The 22,538-nt window shown below is 35.2% G+C and overlaps 5 protein-coding genes across 5 annotated transcripts; all 5 read left to right on the forward strand.

Moving 5' to 3' along the window:
- Positions 1 to 6,482, forward strand: LOC111634642. Its single transcript, XM_023379475.1, has 5 exons — positions 1 to 1,652; positions 1,751 to 1,892; positions 3,448 to 3,509; positions 4,072 to 5,628; positions 5,727 to 6,482. Exons 1-5 carry the CDS (start codon positions 157 to 159, stop codon positions 5,872 to 5,874), a joined length of 3,405 nt encoding a protein of 1,134 aa, XP_023235243.1. The 5' UTR covers positions 1 to 156; the 3' UTR covers positions 5,875 to 6,482.
- Positions 6,483 to 8,049: 1,567 nt separating this feature from the next.
- LOC111634643 (acetylcholinesterase-like) lies at positions 8,050 to 10,986 on the forward strand. Its single transcript, XM_023379476.1, has 2 exons — positions 8,050 to 8,526; positions 10,682 to 10,986. The coding sequence occupies exons 1-2, from the start codon at positions 8,052 to 8,054 to the stop codon at positions 10,984 to 10,986; spliced, it is 780 nt and encodes a 259-aa protein (XP_023235244.1). The 5' UTR covers positions 8,050 to 8,051.
- A 780-nt stretch (positions 10,987 to 11,766) lies between these two features.
- Positions 11,767 to 13,252, forward strand: LOC111634644 (acetylcholinesterase-like). Its single transcript, XM_023379477.1, has one exon. The coding sequence runs from the start codon at positions 11,768 to 11,770 to the stop codon at positions 13,250 to 13,252; it is 1,485 nt and encodes a 494-aa protein (XP_023235245.1). The 5' UTR covers position 11,767.
- Positions 13,253 to 14,144: 892 nt separating this feature from the next.
- Positions 14,145 to 16,436, forward strand: LOC111634667 (acetylcholinesterase-like). The gene is made up of 2 exons (XM_023379501.1): positions 14,145 to 14,412; positions 15,929 to 16,436. The coding sequence occupies exons 1-2, from the start codon at positions 14,168 to 14,170 to the stop codon at positions 16,074 to 16,076; spliced, it is 393 nt and encodes a 130-aa protein (XP_023235269.1). The 5' UTR covers positions 14,145 to 14,167; the 3' UTR covers positions 16,077 to 16,436.
- Positions 16,437 to 17,185: 749 nt separating this feature from the next.
- Positions 17,186 to 21,074, forward strand: LOC111634661 (vacuolar protein sorting-associated protein 11 homolog). The gene is made up of 2 exons (XM_023379494.1): positions 17,186 to 17,617; positions 18,494 to 21,074. Exons 1-2 carry the CDS (start codon positions 17,251 to 17,253, stop codon positions 20,860 to 20,862), a joined length of 2,736 nt encoding a protein of 911 aa, XP_023235262.1. The 5' UTR covers positions 17,186 to 17,250; the 3' UTR covers positions 20,863 to 21,074.
- The last annotated feature ends 1,464 nt before the right edge of the window (positions 21,075 to 22,538 follow it).

Raw genomic sequence — 22,538 nt, forward strand, 5'->3', positions numbered from 1 at the left:
GAACGGTGAGTCTGAATTTTAACGGTTTGTTTAATTATAAATTCTATCATCTCGTATAAAATCGCTAAGAAACTAGACTTTAGATAATCTCATAGCTTATTTATACAAAAATTAATTCAAGTCCGTGGTAGATATCATAGGATATTAACTTTTAAGATGTCAAAAGTAAACATGAAGCTTGCAATTACATTTATTTTCGGCGTATTCCTGTTACGAGAATGCAATGGGCAGATCATCGTCAACACTAACACTGGAGAAGTCATGGGTAAAACAATTAATGTTTTAGGCAGGAAAGTTCATGCCTTTTTAAGTATTCCCTATGCGATTCCTCCGATCGGTCAATACAGATTTCATGTTTCTATGCTTAACTTATGGAAAATCGTTTACAATGCCACAGAAAAAACGCCCTCCTGCATGCAATGCCCATTGATACCGGAATTCCCGTGGGTTCCGGATTTAGAAAATATGAGCGAAGATTGCCTTTACCTGAATATTTGGGTTCCTGCCGAGAACAAACAACAATCTCCGTTATCGACAATGGTGTGGATTCACGGAGGTGGATACAACACGGGATCGTCGAATCTGGATGTCTACGACGGAGGGGTGATGGCGTCGTTAGGTAACGTCATAGTGGTATCTTTTAACTATCGGCTCGGTGCATTTGGATTTCTTTATTTGGAACCACTTTCGACTATTAGTAACAATGCACTGTTGGATCAATTACTCGCTCTCAAGTGGATCAAACACAACATAAGAGCATTCGGAGGTAATAGTAAGGATATCACATTATTTGGACAAGATGCGGGAGCGTGGTCGATAGGTTATCATCTACTTTCTCCTCTATCTCGCGGACACTTCAAAAGAGCAATAATGCAAAGTGGAAGCATTTATCATCCTTATTTAACTACAGATGTAGATGATAGCTTATGCATGAGTTTAAAACTAGCAGGCTCGCTTAATTGTGCTAAAAACTATGATGGTACAATTAAACCTTACAGAAACATAGTTGCGTGTATGAAAGAAAAAGAAGCGTTAGATATAAGTTTTGCTGAAAAAAAAATCTTGTTTGAGAAGTATCACTTTCTAGACTTGCTTCCGCAATATGGAAGAAGTTTTTTACCCAGCAATCCGATTGATAGTTTCGACTCCATCAAGTTTAGCGATGTAGATGTCATGTTAGGTAATGTAGCAGACGAAGGATCGCTGTTTCTTGCGCTATATAACAAAAAACTTATACAAGAAAGGAACCCGAGAATGACGAAGCACGAGGCTATAAAATACTTTGAAAAAAGTACTGGATATGATCAAACTACACTCGAACCCATCATAAAACAGTATTTCGAAAATGTTCGCGACGGTGACTTTCCAACGATTATTAAACGAACTCATCAGGCGATAGGCGATTCGACGTTCAAGTGTCCTACAAATTTCCTGGCAGAGAAGCTTGCAGAAAAGAGATTCAACGTGTTTCATTACACTTTTAAGCACAGAAGCGGCAAAAATATATACCCAAAATGGACCGGGGTACCTCATTTCGAAGAAGTTCAATTCGTATTCGGTGTTCCTCTATTGAAAACAAACGAATACACCGTCGAAGAACAAGAATTCAGTAGAAATCTCATCGAACTTTGGACTTCGTTCGCTAAAACTGGGTAAGATGGCAACTAAATTACCTTGAATTTGCATAATTTATAAAGAATAGCTGTAAAATACATTTATAATGTTAATATTTGTAAATTTTTTGTTTCAGGACTCCACATGTTGATAACTTGGAAAGATGGCTTCCGTACACTAATCGAAAGCCGATTTCTATGAACTTGCAACCGAAAAACATAAAACTCACAAAGTCAATTCCGAACGAACACTGTGAATTTTGGAAAACTTTTTTTCACGTATAATTATAGTAATTGAGGGGTTAAGTGGAAAAATGGCATATACTACACCAGAAAACTTTTTAGATAAAGGACGATTTGTATTTTAATTCGCCACATTTTAATATGCATCGCTTTGTCAATACGGATGTAGAACATGGAGGACATGCAACTGAACCATAAAAGTTATTTAGAAAATGGATTAATTAATGATGCATAAATCCATATTTGTTAGTAACTCATATTTTTGTAGTTTTGTGTGATTTGCCGTTTTCCACTCAGCCCCTTAATTGCAATTGCAAAATTTACATTTCTTGTACGTCTTTAGCAACTTCGGAGACTGGTAAATGTAGTTTGTGTATTTTAAAATAAAATCGAATTAATCAGACCATTTGTATGCGTTTCTTTTAAGATTATGTGAAGTACGATATCATTTAATTTCTGCCTACTTTGTAATGGTTTATTTCCTAAAATGTCAAGTAGTTAAGGTGGCAGCATATCACTACGGGGAATTTAAGGATGATTTCTTCGGTCCTACAGGGTTTTGTCTAACAATCTCCCGAACGGTTTCTCATAGAAAGTCCTCTTTGATAGATCGCCCATCTCTTTGTCTTACTCCACATTTCTCTATTGAATTTATGCAAAATAAAATAAAATAATAAGAATAACATTCAAATTTATCATTTACATTGTAGACCAATAAATGAATAGACTATCTAAAGTTAGAAATGAAATAAAGCTATATGAAAAATCAGCATAGATTAGAAACTCTACCTTTTACTGATTCCAAATGTTTCATTCAATACAAAGAAACATGGTTGTTCATACGCGTCAACAGCCTGATTTTCGATATGACAAAGTACAAAATTATCAAAATTTCCATATAATAAACAATAATATAAATGAATTAATATAATTTTACAATTTAATTTAATATATTTCCTATAATGTAATTATACCACTTTATTAGAGAGAGTAAAGTTCATAGCTACAATTTATTTATAAATTCTTAAAACTTCAATTACTGCATGTCCTTACTCTACGTATTTTTCCTTTATTGATTACTACACGTGCTTAATAACTAACGCTTGCACCTAAACACTCGCTTACTCTCCCACGTTTCCAGTTTTCTCTCCTTTGCTTTACATTAGCGGGACTTCCGTTAATTTAGCACCGGTCCGTTTAAATGAGGGTGCCTAGTGTCATGTCAGCAGCAACACGAGAAAATCACGTACTGTCGATTTGTTCAATGAATGCGTATCATAAGACACTTCCATTACTTCCTGTTGTTACTTATACAATCGGAGACTAGACATCAGTTAGGGTCCCATAAATTCAAAACTAGAAATAGGGATATTATGAGGTAGCATTGTGGTAAAATTTCATGGATATTCTGCATTAGGGAGGTGTTAGCTACTCTAGAAAATCAGTGGATAATAATATTAAGAATCCTCATTTAAATATAAGGCAATTTTAACAATATTACAAGACTCATACATTTATAAAACCATTAATATCGATAAAGTAACAATAAAATAACAAAATCCGTTAACCAGTAAAATAACCACACGCTTAGCTGTGGTATGATGTATTCTTGCAGCTTCTTGGACACGCATACCTGGTGTATGAAACAGTTACGTATTAAAAAGGATCTTAAGATATAAGCAAACAAACGGCAGATCACGCGTACATCCTCATTTCGAGGGATAAAGGGAGTGGTGATCAGCGACCGGCTTTCAGAGCTTACATGACTTTACTCAAAGACAGTATCGTACTTATTTCTTTTAATACCGTACGTTCCGTGAGAGCATTCGGCAATTTTCAAACAGGAATGCTCGCATCTTTTCATCTCGTCCTACTACTGTATTTCTTGGAATAAACAAAAGTAATGTGACTGGTGAATATATTGTATTTACAGATTACGTACTTAACTCATTCAAGAACTGCCTATCACACAAAACAATTGTTTTACATGTTTCAGCAACTCGAATTTCATAAAATACAACTGTACTTGGAATTGATTTTACTTTCCTATAACCACCGAACAAAATAAACAAATTGTGTGTATATATAATACAATTGCAGTCAGATATTTAAACAACAGCGAACGGTGAGTCTGAATTTTAACGGTTTGTTTAATTATAAATTCTATCATCTCGTATAAAATCGCTAAGAAACTAGACTTTAGATAATCTCATAGCTTATTTATACAAAAATTAATTCAAGTCCGTGGTAGATATCATAGGATATTAACTTTTAAGATGTCAAAAGTAAACATGAAGCTTGCAATTACATTTATTTTCGGCGTATTCCTGTTACGAGAATGCAATGGGCAGATCATCGTCAACACTAACACTGGAGAAGTCATGGGTAAAACAATTAATGTTTTAGGCAGGAAAGTTCATGCCTTTTTAAGTATTCCCTATGCGATTCCTCCGATCGGTCAATACAGATTTCATGTTTCTATGCTTAACTTATGGAAAATCGTTTACAATGCCACAGAAAAAACGCCCTCCTGCATGCAATGCCCATTGATACCGGAATTCCCGTGGGTTCCGGATTTAGAAAATATGAGCGAAGATTGCCTTTACCTGAATATTTGGGTTCCTGCCGAGAACAAACAACAATCTCCGTTATCGACAATGGTGTGGATTCACGGAGGTGGATACAACACGGGATCGTCGAATCTGGATGTCTACGACGGAGGGGTGATGGCGTCGTTAGGTAACGTCATAGTGGTATCTTTTAACTATCGGCTCGGTGCATTTGGATTTCTTTATTTGGAACCACTTTCGACTATTAGTAACAATGCACTGTTGGATCAATTACTCGCTCTCAAGTGGATCAAACACAACATAAGAGCATTCGGAGGTAATAGTAAGGATATCACATTATTTGGACAAGATGCGGGAGCGTGGTCGATAGGTTATCATCTACTTTCTCCTCTATCTCGCGGACACTTCAAAAGAGCAATAATGCAAAGTGGAAGCATTTATCATCCTTATTTAACTACAGATGTAGATGATAGCTTATGCATGAGTTTAAAACTAGCAGGCTCGCTTAATTGTGCTAAAAACTATGATGGTACAATTAAACCTTACAGAAACATAGTTGCGTGTATGAAAGAAAAAGAAGCGTTAGATATAAGTTTTGCTGAAAAAAAAATCTTGTTTGAGAAGTATCACTTTCTAGACTTGCTTCCGCAATATGGAAGAAGTTTTTTACCCAGCAATCCGATTGATAGTTTCGACTCCATCAAGTTTAGCGATGTAGATGTCATGTTAGGTAATGTAGCAGACGAAGGATCGCTGTTTCTTGCGCTATATAACAAAAAACTTATACAAGAAAGGAACCCGAGAATGACGAAGCACGAGGCTATAAAATACTTTGAAAAAAGTACTGGATATGATCAAACTACACTCGAACCCATCATAAAACAGTATTTCGAAAATGTTCGCGACGGTGACTTTCCAACGATTATTAAACGAACTCATCAGGCGATAGGCGATTCGACGTTCAAGTGTCCTACAAATTTCCTGGCAGAGAAGCTTGCAGAAAAGAGATTCAACGTGTTTCATTACACTTTTAAGCACAGAAGCGGCAAAAATATATACCCAAAATGGACCGGGGTACCTCATTTCGAAGAAGTTCAATTCGTATTTGGTGTTCCTCTATTGAAAACAAACGAATACACCGTCGAAGAACAAGAATTCAGTAGAAATCTCATCGAACTTTGGACTTCGTTCGCTAAAACTGGGTAAGGTGGCAACTAAATTACCTTGAATTTGCATAATTTATAAAGAATAGCTGTAAAATACATTTATAACGTTAATATTTGTAAATTTTTTGTTTCAGGACTCCACATGTTGATAACTTGGAAAGATGGCTTCCGTACACTAATCGAAAGCCGATTTCTATGAACTTGCAACCGAAAAACATAAAACTCACAAAGTCAATTCCGAACGAACACTGTGAATTTTGGAAAACTTTTTTTCACGTATAATTATAGTAATTGAGGGGTTAAGTGGAAAAATGGCATATACTACACCAGAAAACTTTTTAGATAAAGGACGATTTGTATTTTAATTCGCCACATTTTAATATGCATCGCTTTGTCAATACGGATGTAGAACATGGAGGACATGCAACTGAACCATAAAAGTTATTTAGAAAATGGATTAATTAATGATGCATAAATCCATATTTGTTAGTAACTCATATTTTTGTAGTTTTGTGTGATTTGCCGTTTTCCACTCAGCCCCTTAATTGCAATTGCAAAATTTACATTTCTTGTACGTCTTTAGCAACTTCGGAGACTGGTAAATGTAGTTTGTGTATTTTAAAATAAAATCGAATTAATCAGACCATTTGTATGCGTTTCTTTTAAGATTATGTGAAGTACGATATCATTTAATTTCTGCCTACTTTGTAATGGTTTATTTCCTAAAATGTCAAGTAGTTAAGGTGGCAGCATATCACTACGGGGAATTTAGGGATGATTTCTTCGGTCCTACAGGGTTTTGTCTAACAATCTCCCGAACGGTTTCTCATAGAAAGTCCTCTTTGATAGATCGCCCATCTCTTTGTCTTACTCCACATTTCTCTATTGAATTTATGCAAAATAAAATAAAATAACAAGAATAACATTCAAATTTATCATTTACATTCTAGACCAATAAATGAATAGACTATCTAAAGTTAGAAATAAAATAAAACGTTTCCAGTTTTCTCTCCTTTGCTTTATATTAGCGGGACTTCTGTTAGTGTAGCACCGGTCCGTTTAAATGAGATTGGCTAGTGTCATGTCAGTAGCGACACGAGAAAATCACGTACTGTCGATTTGTTCAATGAATGCGTATCTTATGACACTTCCAAGATTTCCTGTTGTTACTTATACAATCAAAGACTAGACACCAGTTAGGGTCCCATAAATTCAAAACTAGAAATAGGGATATTATGAGGTAGCATTGTGGTGAAAATTCATGGATATTTGGCATTAGATGGGTGGTAGCTACTCTAGAAAATTAGTGAATAATAATATTAAGAATCCTCATTTAAATATAAGGCAATTTTAACAATATTACAAGACTCATACATTTATAAAACCATTAATATCATTAAAGTATCAATAAAATTATAAAAACCGTTGACCAGTAAAATAACCGCACGTTTAGCTGTGGTATGATGTATTCTTGCAGCTTCTTGGACACGCATATATTAAACAATTACGTATTAAAAAGGATCTTAATTAAATTAATATATATGCAAACAAACGGCAGATCACTTATTTCGAGGGATAAAAGGAGTGATTAGAGATCGGCTTTCAGAGGTTACATGACCTTGCTCAAAGGCAGTATCGTACTAATTTTTTTTAATACCGTACGTCCCGTGAAACCATTCGGCAATTTTCAAGCAGGAATGTTCGCATCTTTTCATCTCGTCCTCCAACTGTATTTCTTGTAATAAACAAAAGTAATGTGACTGATGAATATATTGTATTTTACATATTACAGTCGACCCTCCTATAACACTGTTGATAATTCCGTTTTATATGAATTCCATGCTGTACGAGTCACTTAGATNAAAGGATCTTAAGATATAAGCAAACAAACGGCAGATCACGCGTACATCCTTATTTCGAGGGATAAAGGAAGTGATTAGCGACCGACTTTCAGAGGTTCCATGACCTTACTCAAAGGAAGTATCGTACTTATTTCTTTTAATGAGCATTCGGCAATTTTCAAACAGGAATATTCGCATCTTTTCATCTCGTCCTCCTACTGTATTTCTTGGAATAAGCAAAAGTAATGTGACTGGTGAATATATTGTATTTACAGATTACGTACTTAACTCATTCAAGAACTGCCTATCACACAAAACAATTGTTTTACATGTTTCAGCAACTCGAATTTCATAAAATACAACTGTACTTGGAATTGATTTTACTTTCCTATAACCACCGAACAAAATAAACAAATTGTGTGTATATATAATACAATTGCAGTCAGATATTTAAACAACAGCGAACGGTGAGTCTGAATTTTAACGGTTTGTTTAATTATAAATTCTATCATCTCGTATAAAATCGCTAAGAAACTAGACTTTAGATAATCTCATAGCTTATTTATACAAAAATTAATTCAAGTCCGTGGTAGATATCATAGAATATTAACTTTTAAGATGTCAAAAGTAAACATGAAGCTTGCAATTACATTTATTTTCGGCGTATTCCTGTTACGAGAATGCAATGGGCAGATCATCGTCAACACTAACACTGGAGAAGTCATGGGTAAAACAATTAATGTTTTAGGCAGGAAAGTTCATGCCTTTTTAAGTATTCCCTATGCGATTCCTCCGATCGGTCAATACAGATTTCATGTTTCTATGCTTAACTTATGGAAAATCGTTTACAATGCCACAGAAAAAACGCCCTCCTGCATGCAATGCCCATTGATACCGGAATTCCCGTGGGTTCCGGATTTAGAAAATATGAGCGAAGATTGCCTTTACCTGAATATTTGGGTTCCTGCCGAGAACAAACAACAATCTCCGTTATCGACAATGGTGTGGATTCACGGAGGTGGATACAACACGGGATCGTCGAATCTGGATGTCTACGACGGAGGGGTGATNAAAAAAAGACCCGCTGCAATGTGTAAAAAGTCTGTATCTGTATGAATGTGTAAAGAAAGTATTCTTCCACCTCCCCCTCACAACATCTGACTACCCGGCATAATTGGTGTCTGCTCCATTTTCACTTTTTTTATGGTACAGTACGGTTATTTTATGCTGCGGAACGAATTATATGTTTTAACACGTATTTCTATGGGAAAATGCGTTTCGTATAACGGACGTTTCACTTAACGGACGTGTACCTGGAACGGATTAAGTACGTTGTACGAGGCACCACTGGTACTTCGAATTTAGTTCATTCTAGCAGGCCTTTCGAACTCCGAATCACTTTGTTTTCATTACAAATAACGGAAAGTGAATTAATCCATTTCCAGACTCTTACCAGTACCATTTTTGATAACTTAAACCAAGAAATACACATAATTTAAGTTTAAAATAACACAGTTAAATGCTCGAAATAATAAAATAAAACAATAAATAAAATACGTAAATACTATTTAATAACATAAATATTGCATTTACTACTCGCGCACCGTCGTGTTCTTAAATATGGCCGCCATATCTTCCACACGTACAGCACTTTCACGCTTCGCAAAAAACCCCTTTATCATTAGTCCAAGATGCTACAACTTTCCTCCTGGACTTCGTTGCATTCACACAATTCTCGGATGCCATGGCTAATACGTTTGTTTGTTTAGTTATGGCAACGCAACACTTGGGCGATCTGCCTAGGGGGAAACTTTCCGAGAGGTATTTTTAGGGGAAACTGGCCCCTATTTAGGCGTTACAGACGTACAGAAAACCCGAAAAACTCCAATTGACCAGCCCGTCCGAGCGAGGCGCGAACCCACGACCAAACTTCCAGTGTTCAGGGTACGAAGACAGATTGGCCATTGGAACTAAGAAAAATAGATGAACTTGTTAAGCTTTTACCAGCAATTATTTATTGTAACACCGTCACAATTCCGGGCTGCAATATACATATTTTTAATCTATTTCATTTAAAATATATGCTTTCCACCTCAAATTAGCAGTGGCTTGCCCCTGCACATCATACTTTTCCGTTAACAATGGAGTCGTGCAGGTGATCTATCTAACTGGTTTCATGAAAAATTTTTGAATTGACAAATTGCAGACTAATAACTGATGAATTTTGGCACAGATAATTTCTAAATATATTTTTATTTCCACTAATAAAATAGACACCTGAATAATTTCGAAACCATTTGTTTTATTTTCTATTATCAGTCTTACATTTTTTAATACTTAAATTTCAATAATAAAATATACAGCAACGAGTTGCGTAACGTTCCCGGCTGCTATGAAATTTTATTTAGAAAATGACATTTATATTTTTAAAGTATAACATCTTCATTAAATAAACTCTTAAAACAAATTAGCACAAAAGAGCTGCCAACATTATCAGTCGAACCCCCTATAACACTGTTGATAATTCCATTTTATATGAATTCCGTGTTGTACGAGTCACTTAGATTTTACAAATACGTGAGTCGTTCATAGCCCGGCACACGTATTTGTAAAATCTAAGTGACTCGTACAACGTGGAATTCATATAATACGGAATAATCAACAGTGTTATAGGGGGGTCGAATTGTACTAGAAGTAGAGAGTAGCAAAGTGCAATGAGCAGGAATCTCTTCAGGGATGGCTTTCCTCAATTTGGATCTGAATAGGATTTAGTAATTTTGGATGAATTTATGATGAATACGGTATTTAAGTTATTTTATTAAGCTTATTCAAGCTGAAATGATTCAGCTTTAAACATTGTAGCAACTCGAATTTCACAAAAATGCAACTGTACTTAGAATTGATTTTACTTCTCTATAAACAAAGAATAAAAGTAAACAAATTCAACGTATATATATATATATAACGAAATTCGAGTTATATATTTATACAAGAGCGAACGGTGAGTCTGAATCCTATCGCCTTCCATTACTTCGTATAAATCTTTATAATATTGTTAACGGTTTAGAATTTAGAATCCTCATTGCTTAATTCTATAAAAGTTAATGTAAGTATCGTTGAAAATTAATTTTTAAGATTTCGGAAATAAATATGAAGCTTGAGATTGCATTTATTTATGGAATATTCTTGTTAAAAGAATGTGATCACTAAAGCTTAAAAAGTCATAGGTAAAACAATTAATGTCTTAGGTAGGGATTTTAATGCCTTTTTAAGTATTCCATATGCGATTCCACCGATCAGTCAATACAGATTTTATTCTTCTTTGCCTAACGTATGGAAAATCGTTTACAATGCCACAGAAAAACCGTCCTCCTGCGTGCAATGCCCATTGATACCGGAATTCCTATGGATTTCGGATTTAGAAAATATGCGCGAAGATTGCCTTTACCTCAATATTTGGGTTCCGGCAGAGAACAAAGAACAATCTCCGTTATCGACAATGGTGTGGATACAATTCACGGAGGGAGATACAACGCGGGATGGTCGAATCTAGATTTCTACGACAGAGGGGTTAGGTAACGTCACAGTGGTATCATTTAGCAATGTAGATGTAATGTTAAGTAACGTAGCAAACGAAAGATCACTATTTCTTGCGCTTTATATCGAAAAACTTTTACTTTCCACTAACCCGATAATTACAAAGCATAATGTCACAGAATTCTTTGAACCTGTTATGGAATATAATCGAACTTTACTAGAACCCATCATAAAACAGTATTTCGGAAATGTTCCCGATGACGACTTTTCAACGAACTCATCAGGCGATAGGCGATTCGATGTTCAAGTGTCCTACAAATTTCCTAGCAGAGAAGCTTGCAGAAAAGAAATTCAACGTGTTTCATTACACTTTTAAGCACAGAAGCGGCACAAATATATACCCAAAATGGACCGGAGTACCTCATTTCGAAGAAGTTCAATTCGTATTTGGTGTTCCTCTATTGAAAACAAACGAATACACCGTCGAAGAACAAGAATTCAGTAGAAATCTCATCGAACTTTGGACTTCGTTCGCTAAAACTGGGTAAGGTTGCAACTAAATTANAAACTAACGGCTTGTATATAAATATATCATGAAATTCGAGTTAATTATTTATGCAAGAGCAAACGATGGTGAGTCTGAATAGTATCGAATTTACGTAATTATAAATTCTGTCGCTTCATCCATAAGGGTTTAAAATTTAGAAATTTTCATAGGTTATTTATGTAAAAGTTGATTTAAGTTCTTCGTAAATATCGAGAAAAATTGTTTTTTTTTTAACATTTCAGAATTAAACATGAAGCTTACGATTGCATTTATTTTTGACATTTTCCTGTTAATAGAATGCAATAGGCAGATTATCGTCAGCACTAAAACTGGAAAAGTCATGGGTAAAACAATTAATATTTTAGGCAGAGATGTTCATGCCTTTTTAAGTATTCCCTATGCGATTCCTCCGATCGGTCAATACAGATTTTATTCTTCTCTGCCTAAAGTATGGAAAATCGTTTACAATGCCACAGAAAAACCGCCCTCCTGCGTGCAATGCCCATTGATACCGGAATTCCCATGGGTTCCAGATTTAGAAAATATGAGCGAAGATTGCCTTTACATGAATATTTGGGTTCCTGCCGAGAACAAAGAACAATCTCCGTTATCGACAATGGTGTGGATTCACGGAGGAGGATACAATACGGGATCGTCGAATCTGGATGTCTACGACGGAGGGGTGATGGCGTCGTTAGGTAACGTCATAGTGGTATCTTTTAACTATCGGCTAGGTCCGTTTGGATTTCTTTATTTTGATCCACGTTTGACTAATAATAACGATGCACTGAGGGATCAATTACTCGCTCTCAAATGGATCAAACACAACATAGAAGCATTCGGAGGTAATAGTAAGGATATCACATTATTTGGACAAGATGCGGGAGCGTGGTCGATAGGTTATCATCTAATTTCTCCTCTATCTCGCGGACACTTCAAAAGGGCAATAATGCAAAGTGGAAGCATTTATCATCCTGCTTTAACTACAGATGTAGATAATAGTTTATGCATGAGTTTAAAAATAGCAGGTTTGCTTGATTGTGCTGAAAGCAATGATGGTGCAATTAAACCTTACAGAAACATAATTGAGTGTATGAAAGAAAAAGAAGCATCAGATATAAGTTTTGCTGAAAAAAAAATCTTGTTTGAGAAGTATCACTTTCTAGACTTGCTTCCGCAATATGGAAGAAGTTTTTTACCCAGCAATCCGATTGATAGTTTCGACTCCATCAAGTTTAACGATGTAGATGTCATGTTAGGTAATGTAGCAGACGAAGGATCGCTGTTTCTTGCGCTATATAACAAAAAACTTATACAACAAAGGAACCCGAGAATGACGAAGCACGAGGTTGTAAAATTCTTTGGAGACAGTACTGGATATGATCAAGCTGCACTCCAACCCATCATAAAACAGTATTTCGAAAATGTTCCTGACGGTGACTTTCCAACGATTATTAAACGAACACATCAGGTGATAAGCGATTCGATGTTCAAGTGTCCTACAAATTTCCTGGCAGAGAAGCTTGCAGAAAAGAAATTCAACGTATTTCATTACACTTTCAAGCACAGAAGCAGCACAAATATATACCCAAGATGGACCGGGGTACCTCATTTCGAAGAAGTTCAATTCGTATTTGGTGTTCCTCTATTGAAAACAAACGAATACACCGTCGAAGAACAAGAATTCAGTAGAAATCTCATCGAACTTTGGACTTCGTTCGCTAAAACTGGGTAAGGCGGCAACTAAATTACCTTGAATTTNTATATATATATATATAACGAAATTCGAGTTATATATTTATACAAGAGCGAACGGTGAGTCTGAATCCTATCGCCTTCCATTACTTCGTATAAATCTTTATAATATTGTTAACGGTTTAGAATTTAGAATCCTCATTGCTTAATTCTATAAAAGTTAATGTAAGTATCGTTGAAAATTAATTTTTAAGATTTCGGAAATAAATATGAAGCTTGAGATTGCATTTATTTATGGAATATTCTTGTTAAAAGAATGTGATCACTAAAGCTTAAAAAGTCATAGGTAAAACAATTAATGTCTTAGGTAGGGATTTTAATGCCTTTTTAAGTATTCCATATGCGATTCCACCGATCAGTCAATACAGATTTTATTCTTCTTTGCCTAACGTATGGAAAATCGTTTACAATGCCACAGAAAAACCGTCCTCCTGCGTGCAATGCCCATTGATACCGGAATTCCTATGGATTTCGGATTTAGAAAATATGCGCGAAGATTGCCTTTACCTCAATATTTGGGTTCCGGCAGAGAACAAAGAACAATCTCCGTTATCGACAATGGTGTGGATACAATTCACGGAGGGAGATACAACGCGGGATGGTCGAATCTAGATTTCTACGACAGAGGGGTTAGGTAACGTCACAGTGGTATCATTTAGCAATGTAGATGTAATGTTAAGTAACGTAGCAAACGAAAGATCACTATTTCTTGCGCTTTATATCGAAAAACTTTTACTTTCCACTAACCCGATAATTACAAAGCATAATGTCACAGAATTCTTTGAACCTGTTATGGAATATAATCGAACTTTACTAGAACCCATCATAAAACAGTATTTCGGAAATGTTCCCGATGACGACTTTTCAACGAACTCATCAGGCGATAGGCGATTCGATGTTCAAGTGTCCTACAAATTTCCTGGCAGAGAAGCTTGCAGAAAAGAAATTCAACGTGTTTCATTACACTTTTAAGCACAGAAGCGGCACAAATATATACCCAAAATGGACCGGAGTACCTCATTTCGAAGAAGTTCAATTCGTATTTGGTGTTCCTCTATTGAAAACAAACGAATACACCGTCGAAGAACAAGAATTCAGTAGAAATCTCATCGAACTTTGGACTTCGTTCGCTAAAACTGGGTAAGGTTGCAACTAAATTACCACGAATTTGCATAATTTATAAAGAATAGCTGTAAAATACATTTATAACGTTAATATTTGTTGCAAATTTTCTATTTCAGGACTTCACATCTTACTAGTAATTTGGAAATATGGCTTTCGTTTACTGAACAAGAACCGAATTCTATAGAATTGCAACCGAGAAACATAAAAGCTACAAAGTTACATTCAAATGAATATTGTGAATTTTGGAGTACAGTACTGATGTTTGGAGAGAATTATTATTATAATTGCAATATTCATATTTTTTGTACGTCTTTAACAACATTATAAACTGTTGTCGAAAAATGTATTTCCTGAATTTTAAATTAAAGTTGAAATATCAAACTACACGGGGACTAATAGGCCTTAAGCCATGGGACCCAAGTATCTGGGCCTAAAAAAATATTGAATTATCATCTTAAATTTTTAATACTTTTTCATTAACAATGAGCACTTATCGTATAGTAAAAATTAACTAATATTAATGATAATAGTGATGACGATAATTTATAGTATTATTTGTATTAACTAAAAATGGGGCCCCATTTGAGTTCAATAAGCACTAGGCCCCAAAAAACCTAGGGCACTACTACGTTCAATTTCATATCGTATCACGAATACGTATACGATGCCACGCGTTGAACCACACATCATAGCTTACTATTTGATCTTAGAAGCACGTTTACATAGAATAATTCTTTTTGTATTACTCTTTGAAGAATTATTTGAAACTCTGCGGAATTAGTTTTCGTGAAGTTCTATCACCAAATACATGCTAGGTCGTTCTACACGTGTAGTCACAAAAGTTTGGTTCACATTATGCGTTTCTACGTTGTGTCGTAGTGCCTTTTGATTATCAGACAGTGTTTTCGTGCTGCATGTGTATTCTTTCTGTGCTTGAATAAATATTGCAATCCAACAACATTGCAACGCTCAAATAATGTCACTATTATAGACACGTGTGCCAGACATATGTGATCAATGCAACGAGGAATGAAAAACTTTGTTCATAAGGTATAGTTGGTAGAGATATCCATAGTATGATTTATCTTTAAAGAAAGTCTCAAGCGTCAGTTATTTGGTTTATTGGCAATATGGTTCTGCAGAAATGTGGTCATCTTCTCTAAGATCGTCTTTGTTCTATGTGCTGGCGTGTTGTCGCGGTGGTTTCGGACTTTGTCAATTTTTGAAATGTATAGGAACACTCGAGTTGTGCTAATACTGTGGTAGGCAACCGTGAATTTCCGTCTATCGGTTGAGGAAGAACGTTATCATCAAACGTTCGTCACAGAATAAGTACAGTAATGAAAAATTTCGTGCTCATTTCAATCGGTCCGAATCGTAGNAGAATTCAGTAGAAATCTCATCGAACTTTGGACTTCGTTCGCTAAAACTGGGTAAGGCGGCAACTAAATTACCTTGAATTTGCATAATTTATAAAAAATAGCTGTAAAATACATTTATAACGTTAATATTTGTAAATTTTTTGTTTCAGGACTCCACATGTTGATAACTTGGAAAGATGGCTTCCGTACGCTAATCAAAAACCGAATTCTATAAACTTGCAACCGAAAAACATAAAACTCACAAAGTCAATTCCGAACGAACACTGTGAATTTTGGAAAACTCATTTTGACGTATAATTATAGTAATTGAGGAGTTAAATGGAAAAATGGCATACACTACACTAGAAAGCTTTTTAGATAAAGAACGATTTGTATTTTAATTCGCCACATTTTAATATGCATCGCTTTGTCAATATGGATGTATAACGTGGAGGGCATGCAACTGAACCATCAAAGTTATTTAGAAAATAGATTAATTAATGATGCATAAATCCATATTTGTTAGTAACTCATATTTTTGTAGTTTTGTGTGATTTGCCGTTTTCCACTCAGCCCCTTGATTGTAATTGCAATTGCAAAATTTACATTTCTTGTACGTCTTTAGCAACTTCGAGGACTGTTGTTGGTAAATGTAGTTTGTGTATTTTAAAATAAAACCGAATTAATCAGACCATTTGTATGCGTTTCTTTTAAGATTACGTGAAGTACGATATCATTTAATTTCTGTCTACTTTCTAATGGTTTATTTCCTAAAATGTAAAGTGGTTAAGGTGTCAGCCTATCACTACGGGGGATTTAGGGATGATTTCCTGGGTTCCACAGGATTTTGTCTAATAATTTTCCGACAGTTTCTCGTAGAAAGTCCTCTTTGATAGATCGCCCATCTCTTTGTCTTACTCCACATTTCTCTATTGAATTTATGCAAAATAAAATAAAATAATAACATTCACATTTATTATTTACCTTCTAGACCAGGGGTCACCAAACTTTTTAACCGTCGACCCCCAACCGACCTTCTACGGCCCACCGTAAAGTTTTATTACAAGTGTATGTGTATGAGCAAAAAAAAAGGTTGTGACCACTTAGCAGCATCGACCCCTCAATCGACTCCCTAGCCGCATCGACCCCTGGGGGTCGATATCGACCACTTTGGCGACTCCTGTTCTAGACCAAGTATTGAATAGACTATCTAAAGTTAGAAATGAAATAAAGCTATATGAAAAATCAGCATAGATTAGAAACTCTACCTTTTACTGATTCCAAATGTTTCATTCAATACAAAGAAACATGGTTGTTCATACGTGTCAATAGCCTGATTTTCGATATGACAAAGTACANAATTTTAAATAATTTGAGAAATTTTAAGCGTTTAAAAATATTACGCCGTCTGCCGGTAAACGTGATAATTAATATAGTCCTCCCCTTTCCAAGATGGCGTAATTCGTTAGAACGTGACAAGCGCTTTAAGATTATGGCGTTTTTGCAGTGGAGAAGATTTAGTTTTTTCGATAAAGAAGTAGTTAAAGATCCAGAAACTAATCAACCTTTCGATAAGTTGAAGGATCTGCACATTACATGCAGCACGAATGGACGTGGAAACGTCGTTTTGGGTGATGTGGAAGGCAATTTACATTTCCTTAATCGACAGTTTCAACTTTCTTCGTTTAAAGCCTTCGAATTGAATGTTTCTCACATTCAGCAGCTTAGACATAATGGTATTCTAGTGTCGGTCGGTTCTGACGAACCTGGTATTAACCCTTTAATTAAAATATGGAATTTGGAGAAGACAGACCGAACCGGGAAGCCAGCTTGCTTGAGAACGATCAGAATTCAAGTAGGAAGCACACCTGTACCTGTCACTGCATTGGCTGTACACGAGAACCATCGTCTTTGTTCTATGTGCTGGCGTGTTGTCGCGGTGGTTTCGGACTTTGTCAATATTTGAAATGTATAGGAACACTCGAGTTGTGCTAATACTGTGGTAGGCAACCGTGAATTTCCGTCTATCGGTTGAGGAAGAACGTTATCATCAAACGTTCGTCACAGAATAAGTACAGTAATGAAAAATTTCGTGCTCATTTCAATCGGTCCGAATCGTAGCTGCGACAAAAATATGAAATAAAATGGTTCAAATTTTTACAAGATATTATTACTATTTATTGTGAAATTTTTCCGCCCCTGCCGCCCCCACCACGCTACGCCACTGCCAGGACGGGTTGGTCACGTGGAGTTTTCGGATTTTCTCCACGTCTGTAACACCTGAATAGAGGCCAGTTACCATTTAAAAGACCTCTTGGAAGGCATCATCCTAGGCAGATCGCCAAGTGTTGCGTTGCCATAACTTAACTAACAAACAAATTTTATCCATGTCCATAAGTTTAAGGACACGCCACCGGCCCAACGAGTCAGTCCGGTCTTGTGTCCGTTCCAGATATTCTCGTACGATACCTCTACGACCCGGAGACAAGCTTTCTCAATGTCTATTTCAGTTTCTGGCTCCACATCTCGCAACATTCTTTTTCATTTCTTCTCACTTTTATCTTCCTCTTCATCTTGGTTTATTCATTTTCAAGCTATAAAACGCTTTTGTCAGTCTATCACCCGCTCACCTCCCATCAAATTCTTTGAACACATAACATTGAAACGTTAAAACAGTGTTTCTCNAGACCGAACCGGGAAGCCAGCTTGCTTGAGAACGATCAGAATTCAAGTAGGAAGCACACCTGTACCTGTCACTGCATTGGCTGTACACGAGAACCTCAATCTCATGGCGGTGGGCCTCGACCAAGGCAGAATAATTATATTCAAAGGTGACATAACACGAGAGCGGCAGTGCAAGCAGAAGGAAATTCCTATCGGAACGGATTCTGTGACCGGCTTGGCTTTCAGGAAGATCCACTCGAATAAACTTGTCTATTTGTTTGTCAGTACGACCGACGAAGTCTTCTCCGTCGATTTGACGGATAAGAATAACGAAAAAATAAAACTCCTAGACGGCCATGGTTGTCGTCCTAAATGTTCCGTGATGAGCGATGCCAAGAAAAATTGCGACGATCAGTTTGTAGTCGGGAGAAATGATGCTATTTATTTTTATCAACCCGACGAAAGAGGTCCGTGTTTTGCGTTCGAGGGAGAGAAGGTGATCCTGCATTGGTTTCGTGGAAATTTGGTGGTCGTCGGAAAAGATAATAAGGCCATTCCGAGTCTGTCCTCGTCCGGATCGTCCGTCGAGATGAGTATAGTTACGGTGTACGATATTCAAAACAAATTCATTGCTTATTCGGCGCCGTTTTCCGGCATTGTTAATATTGTGTCGGAATGGGGAATGTTATTTATACTAAATCAAGATGGAAAGTTGTTTAGTCTTCAGGAAAAAGATACCCAAAGTAAATTAGAAATGCTGTTTAAGAAGAATCAGTATAGTTTGGCAATTAGTTTAGCAAAGAGCCAAAATTATGATGACGAAGGTCTTGTCGATATATTCCGACAGTACGGGGACCACTTGTACAGTAAAGGCGATCACGATGGAGCTATAGTTCAGTATATCAAAACTATTGGAAAGCTAGAAGCGTCTTACGTGATTAGGAAATTTCTTGATGCTCAAAGAATACATAATCTTACAGCATATTTGCAAGCATTACATAAGAAAGGATTGGCAAATGAGGATCATACAACACTTCTGTTGAATTGTTACACAAAATTAAAGGATATAGATAAATTGGATGAATTTATTAAGACAGAAAAGGTAGATTTTGATGTAGAAATTGCAATTAAAGTGTGTCGACAAGCTGGATATTTTACGCATGCTCTTTTCCTTGCCGAAAAGCATCATCAACACGATTGGTATCTTAAAATACAGCTGGAAGATCTTAAAGATTATAGCAAAGCACTGGATTATATTGGAAAATTAGATTTTTCTTTGGCCGAAGATAATATGAAAAAATATGGCAAAATTCTCATCAATAATGCACTTAAAGAAACTACTGATTTATTGAAGAGATTGTGCACTGATTTTAAATCAAATAATGAAACTATTCAAAGAGCCCAGCCAGAAGAATTTATACATATTTTTGTTAATAATACTGAAAAATTGTTAGAATTTTTACAACATATGGTTAGAGAGAGACCATCATCTTCGGCATTGGTGTATAACACTTTATTAGAATTACAATTACAAAGTTGGAAAGCTGCTACCGTTCCTGCTGTCAAAGAGCAATTGGAAAAAGATATTACTACCTCATTAACTAATTCTGAAGCAAAATATGATGTAGATCAAGCTATGGTACTTTGTCAGATGAATGATTTTAAATACGGAGTTCTGTGTTTATACGAAAAGGCAAAATTGTATCAACAGATACTTCAGTATCACATAAAACATAATGATTATAAAAATATTATTGAAACTTGTAAGAATTTTGGGCTTTCCGATCCAAATCTGTGGATTGAAGCACTGAGATATTTTTCGCAAAAAGATCAGAATGAATGTTCGAAAGAAAAAGAAAAGGTCTTGAAAGAGATTGAAGATATGAATCTTCTACCACCCATAATGGTAGTCGATATAATGGCAGAAAGCAAAACTGCAATGTTAGATTCTGTAGTCAAAGACTATCTAATTCGGCATCTAGAACATGAAAATAACAGAATTGCGAGTGACAAACGCCTGATAAAACAATACAGAGAGGAAACAGAAAAAATGAGAAATCAAATTGAAGAGCTGAAAACTAATGCAAAAATATTTCAGGTATCTAAATGTTCTGGCTGTACTCACCAATTGGAATTACCTTCGGTTCATTTTCTTTGTGGCCACTCTTACCATCAACAGTGCTTCGAGAGTTACAATGCAGAGAATGATTCAGAATGCCCACTGTGCATGCACGAAAACAGAAAAGTTTTAGATATAATTCATTCCCAAGAACAAAGCAAAGATCTTCACGAACAGTTTCACCATCAGCTAGAGAGGGCAGAAGACAGCTTTTCGGTAGTTGCCGACTATTTTGGCCGTGGGGTTTTCAACACCGTCACGTTGTTAACAGATATGTCGCCCTACAATAAACCCTCTATTCCAAAGCACATAGCAATGTAATCGACATCTAGTCAATTTTCAGAAGTATGAAATGTTTTCGTAAGTAATTTAGTCGGCGACGAATATCAAACAATATATTAAATTTTAATGCCAACTTTGAGTATATTAAAACTTGTATTTAAAGATATAAAATAATTTAATACAATTTTAAACAAGTTATGTATGATTTACAATTTTGCTGTGATCATTATTTTATATACATAAGCATTGAATTATAAAATATTTGTTTATTTGTATATGTTTGAAATTTATGAAGTAAAACTTTGATTCCAACAGAAATGATTCTTTGAAAATTGAAAAAAATTATTAAAATTCTAAAATTTTGAAACGTTACTGAATTGCAATTTCAATTTTTTAAATTCACTATTATTCTGTCGTTTAATTTAATTTAAAAATGACTTGCAGACTTCCGCTCTTATTGCCAGTTTGTTGTGTGTAGACAATATAAATCTAATGAGAAGAGTAAACAATGAACTACTAGCCAATTTTAATACAATAATTCACATTAAAAGTGTTGTAGAATCTGTTCATTGTAATCACTTTAAAACTTATAGAAAATGCTTTTTTCTGAAAGCCAAAATTTTTGTTAAAACTAATATTTTAAAACTGATATACTTTAGGTCATTGGCTATTATGCAATAAGTTTGAGAATGGAATGCTAGTTAACAAGATTTATGTGACAAAAATGTAAGAGCTATTTATAGACAAGGACAGTAATGAAATTAAACTTTGAATTTGAAAAGTGTATAAACAGCAGAAAGTATTTGAATTTGGAAACAAAGTTTCTACTAGAGTGCAAAGTGTCTAGAATCAAATATCAAACAGGTGGATTCCTTTATCAGGCTGTTAAGGCATGGCAGGAGGTAAGCTGTTAGTTCTTCATCTCCAATTAAACTTGATAATTATAAGTTAGAATAGTCTGGAAGAAAACATTGAGCCAACATGAGACTCGAACCTGCAACTCCTGCTTACCATGCACTGTGTTGCTAATTATATTAAGGACTTCCGTCTGATCTCTTCCAGATCAAGTAAATGATTAACTAATTTAAATATAATCATATTTCATTTGTGTGTAGAAATGTAGACCAAATCTCTAACTTCATAGTATCTTTAGAGTTAAAAACATGGACATAATTAGATAAAATGTGTATGTATTTTCTAGTAGCCTAATAAAGCAGCCATTTTTTTAATTTGATGATAATGGGATGCTATGCACAGAAATGGACTTGCTTATAACTGTGATAGCATTAAGTGGCAAAAATAACTATAGTGGAAATTCTAGTTTATTGACTTTGACATTATAAACTTGATGATAAATTATTTTGGGACATGCTGTAATAGCATTACATGACATGATAATATCTATGATTACAACAAGCAGATTCTATTATTATACCAAAGTGGTTTTAGTGCCACATTATGTTCAATCAGTTTAAGATAAAATGATGTTAGTTTTGGTATTATCTAATCCAGGGGTCGGCAACCTTTTGAGTTGGAAGAGCCAAAAATTACAATTTACAAAATTTCAAAGTTTTTAAAGAGCCACAAATTTTTTTCTTGCCAACAATAAATAGTACTTGCATAAATAAAGTTTTTTGATAAAAAAACTAATCTATTTATTCATAAGAAAAATTGTCTTGCGTCGAAAGCGAATTAAAACTCATAGAAACATCCGA

Source organism: Centruroides sculpturatus, unplaced genomic scaffold (genome assembly GCF_000671375.1).
Source record: "Centruroides sculpturatus isolate CEXI.00-Female unplaced genomic scaffold, Cexi_2.0 scaffold899, whole genome shotgun sequence".
NCBI lineage: Eukaryota > Metazoa > Arthropoda > Arachnida > Scorpiones > Buthidae > Centruroides > Centruroides sculpturatus.